General features: G+C 36.0%; 1 protein-coding gene across 1 annotated transcript in view; it reads left to right on the top strand.

The window, feature by feature from the left end:
* cps1 (carbamoyl-phosphate synthase 1, mitochondrial) overlaps window positions 1-16,901 on the top strand; it is an 89,128-nt gene that overhangs the window by 21,675 nt on the left and 50,552 nt on the right. Inside the window, exons 20-25 of the mRNA XM_056464817.1 lie at window positions 309-485; window positions 3,485-3,603; window positions 6,719-6,860; window positions 9,351-9,416; window positions 11,941-12,004; window positions 12,154-12,335. Of these exons, the coding sequence (XP_056320792.1) occupies window positions 309-485; window positions 3,485-3,603; window positions 6,719-6,860; window positions 9,351-9,416; window positions 11,941-12,004; window positions 12,154-12,335 (750 nt within the window). The remainder of the gene's footprint in view (window positions 1-308; window positions 486-3,484; window positions 3,604-6,718; window positions 6,861-9,350; window positions 9,417-11,940; window positions 12,005-12,153; window positions 12,336-16,901) is intronic.

Raw genomic sequence — 16,901 nt, forward strand, 5'->3', positions numbered from 1 at the left:
TGAAGTCAAATGCACCTATTGATTCTCTGTGGAGGCGGAGTTTAGACACACTCTTATGTAATAAAGTGGCACATTCCACAACCTGTCATTTAGGCAGATTGGCTCCAATATAAGCTCTCTCTAGACTAATGAGAAATTCTGAGTACTGAACTATACAGGATGTTCTTTATAGCACCGGGAACTCTCATATGTCAAAAGATCATGGGCATTTTGATTTCTCAGTTCAAGACCCCTTTAATTCAGTGCTGTTGATTTACAGTAATGGCAGAGCTTTTGTCTACATTCCATAATTCTTGTCTTTTTTCCAGGTCATGGCAGTGGGGCGAAGCTTCGAGGAGAGCATCCAAAAGGCTTTGCGGATGTGCCATCCCTCAGTGGACGGCTTTGTACCACGTCTGCCTCTGAAAAAAGCCTGGGCAGAGCAGCAGGACCTGCAGCAAGAGCTTTCCATGCCTTCAAGTACTCGCATTTTCTCTCTCGCCCAGGTATGTGACCCAGATGTGCAGTACAGACAAGATGATAGATTCCGAATGTGCTCAACTCAATATAAATGTCATGTTTAATTCAGGCTCATGATTTATGAATCAATGAGACTGCAATTTTTACATCATTCGTAACACTTTAAGTGCAGTTTGGATGGTATGTTGATTTTACTTTTCAGAAGTTTAACATCGGTAATTCATTCATTCATTTTCTTTTCGGCTAAGTCCTTTTATTAATCAGGGGTCGCCGCAGCGGAATGAACTGCCAACTTATCCAGCATATGTTTTACGCAGCGAATGCCCTTCCAGCTGCAACCCATCCCTGGGAAACACACTTACACTCTCATTCACACACACACACACACACGCACACACACACACACACACGCACACACACACACACACACACACTATGGACAATTTAGCTTATAACACATGTCTTTGGACTTGTGGGGGAAACGGGAGCACCCAGAAAATCCCACACAAACATGGGGAGAACATTCAAACTTCACACAGAAATGCCAACTGGCCCAGCCGAGGCTTACCCACTGCACCACCTTAGCTTCAGTAATAAATTTTTTAAAATTTAATTTAGACCAGTGCTTACTTTGTAAATAAATAATTTCCAGAAGAAAACAAGTAAATAAATACGATGTCCACCACACAATTTCAGTTTTCCCGGAACATGACATCGCTAAATGAGTGTAGCAAAAAAAAAAAAACCTATTTCAAACCTATGGAAAGCAAGGTTTATTTTATTATTTGGTAATTTATTGCTACCTAAATTACCAAAATATCAGTAAAATAACAAATATCAGTAAATTAACAGTTATGAAAAACAATCTGAGCTAGCAATTTACTCTACTGAGTGAAGCCTGCAGCCACTGCTCTTTTAAGTCACTTTTTAAAAATTGCTAAAAGCAGCCAAATGAATGTTAAAAATTGTTAAATTTGTTGCTAGGTACTTTTTGAAAAAAAAAAAGTTGTTAGGGTAGTATGAAAAGTTTCTAAATCTAGCAACAAAATTGCTGAGGTGGCAACACTGGTCACGTAATTTGCGACAGACACAGGAATGTGATGTGACGCTCTCCACATGTAGCGAAACTATAGAGCGAAACAGACGGCAAAATGGGAAAATGTAAGTTTGCATACTCCTGGTTAGAGAAAGAACATTTTAAACAGTGGCTGAATCCTGTCGCTGAAAACAACCGCATAATATATTATTAAAGCTTTGTTTCTTCCGAGCTTATCTGAGTTCTGTTGCGTGGTTGTGCTTCATTGATTTATTTAACTACAACTGTTTATTAACAACTGTTTATTAACGTTTGATACTGATTAGAACTTGAAGTGGCGATGATGTCTTTAAAAAGTCTTAAAAAGGTATTGAAATTACCTTTAGGATTCCTGCATATACCCTGAAGAGAGAGAGAGAGAGAGAGAGAGAGAGAGAGAGAGAGAGAAACACAAACAGTGCACAAACAACACATACATAACATTAATCAACTCGTTTGCCTTATTTAAATAATCGACACTTTTTATTCTTGTAAATTATTCTAATTTTTAGAGATATTGTCTGTTTTTATTCCTTTTTAAGTCATTTATTTCTCATTTGCTGTATATTGTATTAATTTGATGTTTATATATTTCATATTTTATACATCTAAAATGCTCTGTCCATACTGAACAAAATATTAGCAGAGGGTTTTTACCTGTCAATGGGTACACATGGCTCCTGAATAGCATTACAGTAAGAAATATGGACTGAGTGTTTTTTTTTTATATTTTTTTCTTCTAAATCTTTAACCACTGAAAAAAAAACTGTGTATAACAGTAAATAAAATAATAAATAAAAAATATTGTTAAAAATTACATAATTAATTTTTTGTTTGTCGCATGTAGTTAACCATTTATGTGCTGTGAGTAAAAGGTGTGTTTCAATCCAGCTACCACGCAAGTATATTTCAAACCTGTGGAAAGCAAGGTCCAAATGGTCCTGGAATGCAAAAAAACAAAACAACCCCCCCCCCCCACACACACAATGATACATTATGAATTGTGCAAGGCCTAAAACATTTAGTGTAATATTCTGATCAGAATTGATTCCTGAAGGCCAAGAAAACCTGCCCTAGGAAATAGAAACTGTACATTTTCTAAATAAGATTGATATGCTGTGGTAGCATACGATTAATTAAACCACAGCTTTAAAGATTGATTCTGACTGGCCTTTATTTTGATTGGCCAGTTGCTGCATTATGTTTTATTAATTCTACAATAAAGTGAATAATTGACCCATTGTGGCTGCCAACCAATTTTCTAGTTTCTAATTCCTCTGCTGCTTCTCCTGTTTCAGCTTAGATCAATTATTTATTTGTTTTGTTAGTAACTGTGAGTGTAGTATTATGGTAATGTATAGTCAGCTGGTCGTTATCTCAAAACAAACCCCTTCAGGATAACACAAAACCCTTCCACATCTCCTTGACAATGATTGGAAATGGTCTGCCTCAAGTGAAGAAAACCTGCTCCTTGTCAAAAAATGCGTCATGCGGGTGTCAAATGAACGCACCGATGCTGGCAGATTTATTAAGGAATAATAGGCTAAATCCTTTAAAGACAGGAGACATGAATAACTCTCAAGGTTGGTCTCGCTGTTGTACGACTGGAGTTGCATGTTAGTCTCCAGGCACATAATTGTATTCAGAGCAGGTTATGCCTCCTATTAAGCAGACAGGCTATTAAGTGCAGCGTCCTGATTGGCCAGGGGCCTCGACCCCCTCCACGGCGCTACAGCAACAATGAGTTACAGCTCGCTGGGCTCTGTTCTGTATTCAAGGGACACCGCAGGCTAACAGCCAACAATCAGGAGTCATTATTTCTCATTTAACAATGACCTAACAATTTCTTGTAGATCACGGTCATTTATTAGAAAAGCCTGTTTATGTTCGAGCCATTTATTGTAGCGTCCGCTGATTTTAGCCATTGTGGGGATTGTTTTGTTTCTTAAGGCCCTGCACAGTGGCGTGACCGTTGATCAGATCCATGACCTGACTGCCATAGACAAGTGGTTTCTGCACAAACTCAAGCACATTACTGAGATGGAGCAGCGTCTGGGTCAGTATAAAAGGTGAGAGCGCGTAATGGTCACATTCCGACATATTTCGAGTATAAGCAATAGGTCACCCTAAACTGAAAGTTCAGACTTCGTTTACTTATCTTTTACTTGTTCTAAACCCATTTGACTTTCTGTCTTGTGTTGAACACAAAATAAGATATTTTGAAGAAATCTAACCTATGTACTATGGTCAGTGGATGCAGCTTTCTTCAAAGTATTTTTTTTTCATTGTCGAACAAAAGAAACAAATGTATGACAGTTTAGAACCTCTTGAGGGTGGGTAATTGTGAGTCCATTTTAATTTTAGGGTGAACTATTCTTTTAAAAGGGGAACTGGTACATAGCATTCACTTTTTCATAGGTTTGAAGACAGATGTGTGTCAACGATATGTGCAAACCAGTGTTTCCGAAACCTGTTCCTGAAGGCACACCAACACTACATATTTCTCCCTTATCTGTCCCATTAACTTTAGGTTTTGGAGTCTCTACTAATGATCTGGTGAGTTGATTTAGATGTGTTTGGTTAGAGAAAGGTTAAAAATGTGTACTGTTGGTGTGCCTTCAGGAACAGGGTTGGGAAACACTGGTATAAACAACCAGCATTTAATGGTAAAAATCAAACCATGGTAAATAATTGATATTACAGATGCCAGTGATTAATCAAAGATGTATTGTTGAAAATCCATTTAATCGGTGTAGCCGATTAGGTGTTTGAATAAGTATGTATGCCATGAATGTGCATTGTTTTGTGGTGCATGCGATTGATCATGGGAATTTGTAGAAATTTAAATCCCCAGCCTGCGCTATTAACATAGATCAGCAAAATCATTGCATTTAAAGGGGTGGTCCACAGTCTATTTTAAGGCCTGGTTGTGTTTATAAGATGCAAAGCAATGTGCGCTCATACTTCATTTAGAAACTCATGTTATTTTTTAAATATCTTACTTTGATTATATACTGCTACTCAGTTAACATAAAAATGACCTATTTCCTAGTTCCTCCGAAAGGCTCTGATTGGTCAGCTGACATAATGTGCTGTCATTCGCTGATTGGCTCCACGTCACCTGGAAAGGCGTCAAGCCCCTACAAGCATGCACTTTTGCGCTGTGTAAACAGTAGCTGTTAGCCATATCAGTTTGTGCCTGAATCAGAAAATAAAGAGCACAAAGCTGAACCTCATGCCTGCTCTCTAAAATAAAATCTAACAAGTGTCTTTTACATATATTCGGGTTACAAGCATGTGTAATTAATATGAGAGTTCACATATATTTTGCGAGTTTGTTATTTGAGATGTAGAACACAGGGAAATCGGCCGCATAGAGAGACACTGCAGCGCTGCTGAAGATTGTGGGTGTTTACAGAGGCTTGATGGATAAATATGAATTTTTAGCAAAATTGTTAGCGGTGCCAAACAGCATATACCGTTGTTTACATCCTCGCTACAACAAACCATTAATGCTAGAAACTGTGCATGTAATAGATCAATTTTAACAAATAAAAATACTTACAGGTTGTAGCTCACAATCCACAGCTTCTGCTTGTTGAAGCTGCTCCTTTGAGAAGTTTATAGCCGAACCCAGCACTGAACTGGGAGAGATTCTGGAAGCTCTCCTTTGTCAAATGCTAGCTATATATTTTTTATAATTCTCTGGGACAAAATTAAAATTAAACTGTAAGCACTTCTCTCTCTGTGTCGTGTCCTTTGGAAGCCTACATAGAACAGAACAAGCTCTGTGGAAATAGCAATGTTTAGACAACATTTTACCTTTCTCTGCTATAACATTCATTGTAGGCTTTGCTAAGCTAACCCTATAAAAGCCAATGTCTCCCTTTGCATTGAAAATTGAGATTATTACATTCAGAGATGTTATGATCACACAGTTACATTACATATCTACAAAAGTTTAAAATATGATATTGTAATGGACCACCCCTTTAAGAAATATATTCTTATTATGATAGTAAAGTTCCTCAGTCAATAAGTGATTTTTATGGGTATTTTGATGAGTAATTTTTAATAAGTAATTTTTTTTTACGATTAAAGCTGCCAAAAATAGCTAATCTTTCATTAAATTACTGAAATTATATATGCTATACAATGTGTGATAGTATTTGTTGTGTTGTATTATTTAAAATTGGAAATTTATTGATGTATGATAGAAATGATTGGAAGCTTACAGTATATAATTGTTTAGAGTTTTTACTTCACAATTGTTCCTTTTTTCTCTGAATTGTGAGAAACAATGTCAGAACTGTTAGCAAACTCACAATTTCCAGAAGAATCTGAATTGTGACATAAGTAAATTCATTTAAATTCACAAACAAACAAACCTATGGCTCCTTATGACACAATAAGGTCTTATGAAGTGAAATAAATAGTTTGTGCAAGAAACTGAACATTATTTGTAATTCATAATTCACTTTAACTTTTTTAGGGTGAACTCTCCCTTTAATTACTTGGCTACTTTCAGTCGAGTACTGACCTTTCTAAGCACAATATGGAGTAAAGTGTCACTTTTGGTGTGTGGGATGGTGTGGAGTACTTGTCACGGTTTGTCCTTTGCTACTGTCTCACACTCCTGCTGATTTTAATGCTATTTGCCATGGTGATAAATGCACTAAGGGCTTCTTGCATACATTGATAAAAAATTAAAGAGTAATATATATTTTTTAAAGTAACATAGATCAAAAAGTTGAACCGATGTTTTGATCACCTGAATTGCTTCATGTCCATGCATGGCTAATAAAGCATCAATATCAAGGAAGAAAAAAAATAACAAGTTTTAATTCAGTTTCCCTTTGATCTTAGTTCAAATGTTGTATATTGATGTGAAAACAAGTATTAAGCATTTTTAGCAAGGATTTATTTTGGAGATTCCCTTTCCTCCAATGTACACTGAGGCTTGAACTCTGTGATGATCAAAGGTCTATGGTTTGCTATTTATCTCAAAAACATTTTCCCTCTGATAATTTTGCATGTCTTTACAAAAAATATTTTAAAACAAGATCAGAAAGTTCTACAGTTTGTAACCAAGCAGTTCAGAGCAACAATACGTAGTTAAGATTCTGCTTAGTAACTTTTCAGGTCAGTGCATTGTGTTGAGTTTCTAAATGCTTTTTCCTTCAGTGCCACAGTACCAAGAGATCTACTACTGAAGGCCAAGATGGATGGTTTCTCAGACCGTCAGGTTGGCCAGGCTATGGACATCTCAGAGGGAGAAGCTCGAGTGCTGAGGCTAAACCAGAACATCCGACCTTGGGTCAAACAGGTTTGTACTCATTGTGACTGAGGCCCTCTTTACACCTGGTATTATGCTGGATTTTTATGTCTGTCCTATCACGAGTGGACAATGCTAGATGGAGGTAGACTTTTACAGCAATAATGCCGACAATGTACTTTCTAATTGCCCATTTCCACTTAGTGGTACAGTGTGGTCCGGTATGGGTGACCTTTATCAGGCTTGCCTTTCCGCTGCCAAAAATGTACCAATGGTACTATTTTGGTTGGCGTGGTGTACAACAGAAAGTTTTAGTCAACGCCATTCTCACTCGAGGAAAGTTCACAGTAAAGCTGTATAGTCGTTCCCATATCATATGAGAAGCTCTTCTCACAAAACAGATGTTTATACACATAAATACATGTGTATAAATGTTCATTACTAACCTTTCTATGAACATGATTTGATTATAACTGCAGATCAATGATATGCAATGACTGTCTGCTATTTTATAAGTTAAATAAATAAATGCACCATAAATGAACACATACTGACCATTACAGTCTGATATGTCACCAATTACAGAAAAACTACACACAACATTCATTTAGTCCTTATTTGGCTTCAAATACACACAACATATAGCCTACAGTCAGTGCAAACCTCTCATCTGCATCTTTAATCTTTACCAGCACAAGCAAATTTGTCATTCTGAGTTCATAATAGCTCAAAAGGTGATGATAATAGTTAAACATGGCAGTTTGTTTATGTTTCAGGCTGCTGAAAGAATCATTTGCTCCTTTGTTTTTTCGAGCTTCACTCTCGCGTTTGTCCGTTTTTAAAAGGGTGTCAGAAGCACTTCAATAATCACACGTACGTTATTATCATCAGCTTAAGAAGTTCGTTAGTTCAAAAATAGATGCTAGGTGAGTGATATGTGAGAAAGCAAAACCACTCATGCTTTAGACAGCCTTGTAAACAACTATGGGGCACAGGGTTGATTCTGCTCTTCTTGGCTTTTTGACTGTTCATCAAGATGACGACAAGGTTTGTTTGAGCTCGGGTCGACCATGGCTCGTTATTATTTGTATATATCATTACGGTGTAATGTCTCGGCTGTGTATTTAAATATGGCGCTTTCTTTGATTTCATTCTCCTGCTCGTGCACAAGGTAGTGACGTATCTCTGTAAACCAGTAGCTTTCAGCTGCACGTCTGGCTCCGCCTTTTGGTACCCTTTTGTTGTGCTAGGTACCCTTTGACAGTGGAAATGGCCATAAAAGTGTACCGAACCATATCATACCGTACTACTGAGTGGAAACTGGCCATAAGTCACAATATGGAATAAATGACATGTCTTTTTTGATAACATCAATAGTTCTTTCTCAAAAGTTATCAATGCAAATGTCTTTTATCTGTTTAAAATACAGTAGCAGATGTCCTTTATTCTCTTCTCACTTTTAATCACAAATTAAGTAGTGTTAAAAATTATTCAAAGGGCATGTGCAAGCTGCTCATACATAGCATGCATGGTTAGAAAAATCTAACTGTGCACACATGAGCAGGTTTAACAATAATTACAAGTTAGTTACATTACTTTGTACGAGTTAGTTATTTAAAATGTGGCTTTTGTTCATAAAAATAAGCATTTTTACATGCCTCTGATTTTAGTTGTCAGCTAAGGCATTTACCAATGGAAAAAGTTGTATTGTCAACATTGGAATGTAACAATACAGGATTATCTTGAACAGCTCTTGCAATTATCATTGTGAAAATGTTGCATTAAAAGACATGTCTGGGGTAAAAGGTTTGCAGAAAGTTGCTAGACAACAGAGGCACGTTCAAAGGTATTCATGCATAAGTAATGGATGTTGAAATACTGTTCATGAGGTCAATACTCAGAACTCTTTTGTAATTCATTCATTTATTTTCCTTCAGCTTAGTCCATTTATTCATCAGGGGTCACCACAGCAGAATGAACCGCCAATTTATCCAGGATATTTTTTACACTGAGGATGCCCTTCCAGCTGCAATCCAGTTCTGGGAAACATCCATACACACTTATTCACACTCATACACTATGGCCAATTTAGTTTATTCAATTCACCTATACCACATGTGTTTGGACTGTGGGGGAAACCGGAGCACCCAGAGGAAACTCACATGAACACGGGGAGAACATGCAAACTCCACACAGAAATGCCAACTTACCCAGCCGGGACTCGAACCAGCGACCTTCTTGCTGTGTGGTGACAGTACTAACCACTGAGCCACCGTGTCACCCTCTTTTGTATTTTGTAATTTGAATAAAATAACAGTGTTAGAATGAAATATACAAAGTCATTAAAACCTAAATGCAAGTGATCATGAGAGACTAGTCAACTTATGTAAATACAAAGTAGAAATTGTAAAGTATCTTGGCTGAAAACCTGTGATTGGATAACTGAAAATGCATGTTTATACCAGGTGGAAACTGGACCTGAGATCCAGCAGTCATAGTGACCTTTGCTACATGATAAATGGATCTTGTGCTCTTTTTCAGATCGATACACTTGCTGCTGAATACCCTGCAGCCACCAACTATTTGTATTGCACTTACCATGGTCAGGTAAACCACTCTGTCCAGACCATATGTTAGGTCTTGATTTGTCAGCCAGTTTTTGTTCCTGTCCAGTCTTTCTACTGAATTTTTCTCAGTGATTTTAGTGTAAAATGAAAGCTTTTTCAGCCTGACTATTAACATCTACAGCTTTGCCAATTTTCATGTATTACTTGTAGTACATGCACAGTATTCAGACAATTAATAAGATGTATTTAGTAAATGAAAAAAAATCGTAGGAGTAAGTTTATGAAGAGAAAATTACTGATTTCAGTCCATTATTATCTATTATAAAATATTTTAACAATACAGTAAAATCATAACTATTAGCCCCCCTTTATGTTGTTTTCCCCAAGTTCTGTTTAACGCAAAATAAGATTTATTTTTAAACATAATACTTTTAATAACTAATTTCTAATAATTAGTAACTATTAGAAATGTTCTAAATAAATACTTAGTTACTAACTGATTTCACACATAGAATAACAAAGAACAGACAGACAAACCCATCATGTAACAATAATCTGTGCAAAATGTAAAATAAAGTATGAAACAAAGGAAAATGGTGACATACAAGACATATGTGACCTACAAAATGACCCAGCAATGAATGTAAAGAGAAGACCTTACAAATCTTCAGAAATTAAACAACATTATTAGTCTTTATGTTGTGTTAGAAAAAAAAGACTGGATCCCACATTTTATCAAGTTTTGCAGAGTTCCCAGAGGTATCAAATAATCTTCTAAATGTAAAGTGGAGGTAAGTCCAAGGAGCCAGTCAGAAAAGAGAGCCCAAACATTTTTCTTCCAGATACAAAGGATAACTTGCTATGATTATGCCATGCTGAACACGTAACTATGCATTTCGGTTAAAAGTCTCCAGAAAATCTGACCAACCAAAAATTGTTATCATTGGGTCAGGGAGTTAAACACAATCGTAAACCTTAGCAAAGAACTGAAATATTTCTAAACAAAAACTCTGAATTTGAACACAGGACCAAAAAAGATGTGCTAAGGTACCCTCAGCAGCTTTAAGCGTTCACTAGTTCGATTGAGTGCGCACAGCGAATGTGATGTCATCGCTGAGTTTGCGGAGGTTCTAGAGTCTAGAGCGAACAGTTTGCATGGCATCACATTTCATTTGAGTTGAATATGAATCACTTTGAAGAGGTTTTTTTTAATGATAACCAGGTGACTAATAATACTTGGCTAGAAATTGCAACAGCAGTGGGAAAGGAGGAAAGTTTTTGTTAAAATGTTTGGAAAAACCTGAGGGATAAATTTGTTAAAGCCAAAAGAGGCCATGGCAAAAGTGGAGATCCAGGTACACAATTACAGAATATGTTTTTCCACCATTTATAGGTTTTACACTGATGTATATATTACAATTTTAAATTTAAAACAATTTAATAGTTACAAAACTATAATTAAGGATTATCATTAATATAATTAAGAACAAATTATTTCTTTGCAAACTGGAAAGGAATATTTGAACTTATTGGTTTACAATATACTGATGCCTTTCTAGGCTTTATTGGTGATAATGGTAGGTATGTTGGACCATTATTGCCTTTTTAGCATATAGGTAGAGGACAGAAACTAGCCAGACAGTAATGTGTGAATTGTGGAGTGGGCTGAATCTAAAAAAAACATCTGTATTTTTTAGCAAGTTATGCATCAAAGATTAATAAAAAATCTAGAATGGTTATAAAAATCCTTATAATCATTAAAATAATTTATAAAAAAATCTTAACGATCTTAATGATATGACCTAGTTTCAGAGTTTTTCTACTTCTCTGTTTATTCATCTGATTTTACGGTCAGTTTCTTTTGACTGCCCCCTGTCAAAGAATATCTAATTGGCGAACGCATCAATTTTTAAAACCGTCCGTTTCGTGAGGTGCACGATGCAGCACCAGGCAAAAGTATAAATCAGCGTTTACACTTGTCGCATGTGGAGAAAACAGAGGGATAGAATTTACTAAGATTTGTTTTAGAATAGTGAAGGTAAAGAATATTTTACTAGATATTTTTCAAGATACTAGTTTTCAGCTAAAGTGCAATGTAAAGGCTTCACTAGGTTAATTAGGCAAGTTAGGGTAATTATGCAAGTCATTGTATAATGATGGTTTGTTCTGTAGACAGTCAAAACAAATATTGCTTAAGAGGGCTTATAATATTGAAAATTAAAAACTTCTTTTCTTCTAGCCGAATTGAAATAAATAAAGACTTTCTCCAGAAAAAGAAAATTATAGGAAATGCTGTGACAAATTCGTTGCTCTGTTAAACATAATTTGGCAAATATTTGGATAATAATAATTACAGGAGATCTAATACATTTGACTTCAACTGTATTTTAAATAATTTAATAATGTTTAATAATTCATAATAATAATAATTGGATAATAAAGTGGAAAAATAATAGCTGCAGGCTTAATAAAAACAAATCAAAATTAAAAATACAGCTAAAAAATAAACTGATGAGAGAATAAATTCAGTAATTAACCAAAGTTAGTTTTGTCCTTGTCGACAGGAGCATGATTTGGATTTTAAGGACCATGGCACCATGGTTGTTGGTTGCGGTCCATATCACATCGGTAAGCTGAAATCTTTTTTTTTTACCCCAATAATCCTGTGATTTTTTTTTCAATTCACACCAACCCATTAATGTACTGTCTTCATTAGTTTTAATGAGCAATTAGTGCAGGAGTGTGTCAGGCCAGCGTTTGACTCCTCTCCCCCACAGGCAGCAGTGTGGAGTTTGACTGGTGTGCCGTGTCAAGCATTCGTGCCCTCAGACAGATGGGCAAGCGTACAGTGGTGGTGAACCATAACCCGGAGACGGTCAGCACGGACTTTGATGAGTGTGACCGTCTGTACTTTGAGGAATTAACCCTGGAGCGCATCCTGGACATCACACAGCAGGAGGTGAGAGGTCAAAGCTCAGTCTGGGCATCTGGTGCGTTTACTTTAACTGAAAGGTGTTATTGACTTTCATGTTTGACAAGGGCATTGTTATCATGTGGTCAGATTTCTGAAAATTACATGTAAAATATGTATTACAGGGACAGGGTTACATGTGATTTTATGATGTCCGTGTTAAAGTGTAATTGTGAGTAAATATTAAGTGTTGTGCAATATTCATAATCTACAATGATCATAATAGTTGTTTGAATGATGTGTGAGCTGCCGGTATGGAGCATGTCTCTCATTTTGCAAAAAGAATTAGAATGACCATGCGATTCAAGTTACGAAAGTAATTTTTAATTAGGGATGCACCAATACCATTTTTTTTGGAACCGATCCGATCACGAAACCAAAATTCTAAGTATCGACCAATACAGATCTGATTCCGATACTCTGTTGGTTTTTTTTTAAATGTTTTTTTTTAACCATAATACAGTTTCTATATTTCTGGTGCTAAACTCAAATAATATATCTTCTTTAGTAAAATTAACAGACCCCTAGGCCTACTGTATATGACAGACCACACAATCGTGATGCTTGCTGTAAACTAGGCTACATTATTTGAGCATTTATTATGACATTAATCTGTGTTGGTCCAGCTAATGTTTCCTTTTTTAATATTAAGATTTTTCTTTGTAGTCTGTAGGCTAATCCTATTGACCCTAATCAAAACACAAACTGCTCTGTTAAATAAAATATTGATATAAATAAAATTACAGTGAAATATTCACAGTTTTGGAGTAGCCTAGATAAGGCTAAATAATTTCCTGTTAATGACAATCCATATGCACCCGTCAGTTTCACTTTTGTTAATTTAATCAACTACTTTGACCACAATGATCCAGGCTTTACAAACTATTGACAGCACTGAAAGTATTCCCCCCGGAAGAATAACCTTAGTCGGAAGGATGAGAGAAACTTTTAATATTACAGAATAATTTTATGGAGAGGAGCACATAGTGTCTGAGCAGCCGGTGTGTGAATGAAGCGCTTGATGTATTACTGAGACACAGCGCACAGCCCTCCGGTATCTGCGGACACTTTCAAAACTGAGCAGCACAAAGGGAAGAAATCAGTGTACCGAGGATCTGTCCAATGTATTATTGAGCCTTTTCTAGTTTTAAATTTCAGGTAGGCCTACTTTGTGTGTGAAGAGCAGGTAATAACCCACTCTACTCCAGTGTTGCGAATGCGATCTGCGGATCTAACAGACACAGCGCAACATGATTGAGAAACTGTAATGAACTCCTTATTGCAGGTCAAAATAAAGCCATTTAATGCAAAACTAAATGCATTTCTTCATTGATTACTTATATTAACAGGAACAAATAGTCTTGGAGAATATTTTTCATGTTGTCATGAATGCAGCAAGCAGTTTGACTGAATGATTGACAGGCGCAGCAAAGGGAAGCGCTGAACTGAACATGATCTTAGGCACGTGAATATTCATCTGTACTTCACGTTAAACTATATAATGGCTTCAGAACATTTGGCATATAGTAGGCCTACATGACAACTTTCTACCTTCATGGCTTTTGTTGGCTTATAAATTACACACAATATAGAGCACATGCAAGATTGGATTTGTATCGGTACCAGCTGGCCGTTACCCATACCAGCAATATGCAGTATTGAACCGATATCCGATCCAAGTATTGGGATCGGTGCATCCGTACTTTTTATATTGATAATATATAACATAATGAGTGTCACACAAGCAGAAATGCCCTTTTCTTAAATATTAGCATGTGAATGAGATGAATAATGTGTTTTTCCAACAAAAATACTTTGAAACAAAGCTGGATGAGACCAACAGAATGGCACCTCAATTAAAGTCGGCTGTGTTTCATTTCTGAATGAGTCTGTTTTGATGAATCAAGTAAGCCAGTGATTCAATGATCCATTCATAAAGACTGAATGAGTGAATCAGCCTTTTTGAATGATCCCTTTATGATAACTTAAAAATATTTTTGTTTCATTTATAGAAGGATTAGAGAGCTGGATTTGATTATATGCATTAGAATTCTATACATATTAAGTCTTTCCTTTTGTGCAGTGATTTTATAGGATATTTGTCATGTTTTGAAGTAGCATTTTTTATTAATGTGTTTTTTAATGTACTTTTATGTTTTGTTTATTTATACTATTGAAACTTATTATTTATATTTTGATGTCAGAAATTAGTATTTCAACTTAAATTTACTTAGTCAAATCTGTCGCTGCATCCCAATTCACATACTTAAACTACACCCCAAAAATATGTATTTTTTTGTGATGGAAAAATATATACTTTTAAGTGTGTAACAGAAGAGTATGCAAGCTTTAGGACTTACTACTTCCTCATTAACAGATTGTCATGTTGCTTAGTTATGCCCCCTGTCAATCATCAACACATCATCTACATTTCTGTCATATTTAATTTCCTACCTTACTGGAGAAGCAGCAGAAGGATAATTTGTCATTCGCGAGTCTTTCATGCAGAGAAATCTCCTCAGGTCTTTGGATAATTATGCATTCAGACGTTAATGTCCAAACACATCTTTAAATAAGTTCAGTATTGTTGTTGCAGATGAAAAATAACACAGAAAATGCGATTTAAATATTTTTCAGTGGGCTAGATATTAATTAACAGTCATACAAACATTTTTACCAAAGCCTTTCTACTTAAGGGTTGGTCTCGCGCGTCAATCATGTTTGGAGTTTATTTACACCTGCTTTTGTAGTTCTAATCAAATTCACGTCCAACGCGCAATGTATTGTGGGCTATATCAGCGGTTAGAGTATAGACGCTTCTACACTTCGAATTTTTACCCGAAATAGTAAACCATCCAGGAATCTTTGGCATACACTTATCAACATACTACGATTTGGGGCATACTAATTCTATTTTCAAATACTATTTAGGACTAATAGTATGCGAATTGGGTTGCAGCTAATGTTTCAGATTTTCACATTAGAAACATATTACATCTAATCCTTTAAATTTAAATGAGTAGAAGAAGTTAACAATTTCAGTTAGCAAAAACAATAATGGTTTTGATTTGGTGGATGGGAGCTATGGGGACTTTAAGTTTTCTATAGGGTATAGTACATTTATGTAGTATGTGAGATGTTAAGCCTAATTTGAAACAAATACAATCTCATCAATTTCGACCTGTTTCTATTCACTACTCTTCAATCCCACATAAGAATCCTGATCTTTTATCATGCTGCATGCTTTCAAACTGAAAAAAAAAGATTTTCTCCAATTTTGTTGGCTGCCTCAAGAAAATAACCTGTTTAATACAATGTTCCAAACTCTTTATCTTGTGTCTGGAGGTAAGTAAGTCAGCGTATTATACTATTTTATTCTTGCTGTGGAAAGAAATAGCAGCGTCTGCTATAAAAACAGGCCACAAACTATCTGTAGAGTGCGAACAATTCCTCAATTTCTTTTTTCGATGCTCAATGCGTGACTGTAGACAAGAGGCGACCGGTCCACTGGTCTTAATATGAATATCTCAGCAGGACAAACTCCACAGCTGTTGCCATCAGCGTTAGAAGGTTTGTGCAACAGCGTTCTGTACAAACACAAGATCATGTGTTTCCACTGCATACGGAGCATTGAATGCTTGGGCTGGTTTTTTTAAAGTCTCATCATATTTCAAGCACAACGGTGATGTGCTCTAGAAATGATTTCCCATTCATTTTCTCCATAGGCATTTCAAAATGAATTACAGCATCTGATTCTAAGCATTTTTTTGGAAAGTCTGAAAATAGACATTTTTCTCTGTATTATACAGATGTGGCTACTGAGAATGCGTGAGTGAATTAAAGTGATCTTGTACGTTACTGCAGGAAAGTGCGGCACAATACAGTCTAACACAAGAAATACTGAATAATGAAAGAAAAAAAAATAATATCACACTTTTAACCCTTTGACGGGAACAATTACACTGATGTGATCAGCACCGGCTGTTCCTGAAGCGTTCGATCACATTGCTGTGCATAGAATGATTACTTTCGTTTATTACGTCATCAGATGCTAAAAATCAACCTGCATTGGCACATGGCCAGAGAAAGCGGCAGAGCAGATACACGCTAGAGAAGCGCTTTTGCAGACCAGTGCAGTTGTGTTGGCATTTCAGTTACTGCAAACTCAAGACTCTCCCCATGCTGCATCATTGGTAAAATAATTAGCATAAATGTGTTAAATGTGTGTTCGTAGTTGTGTAAAATAATGCATGTTTTCAATATATAAAGTTATTTGTTTTCTAAAGCAGCGTGGCTTTCGATTAATTTGTCACCTCAGATTTAGGCTAATTTATCTGTGATTCAAACGTCGCGGGACACAGAACATAGACACAAGCAACTTTGCCTTGCTTGAAGCTTGGAGCTAGAATATAGCCTAATTAAAGTTAGTCTCTGTGTGCGGTTAACACAAACTTCACTGTCCACTTAAGATAAGATCTCAAATCACGGAAATTCCACACTTATGAATGAATAAATCACGTATGAATTGGTCAAGCAGTGTATTTATGCATATCA

The sequence above is a fragment of the Danio aesculapii genome, chromosome 9 (genome assembly GCF_903798145.1).
Source record: "Danio aesculapii chromosome 9, fDanAes4.1, whole genome shotgun sequence".
Classification (NCBI taxonomy): Eukaryota; Metazoa; Chordata; class Actinopteri; order Cypriniformes; family Danionidae; genus Danio; species Danio aesculapii.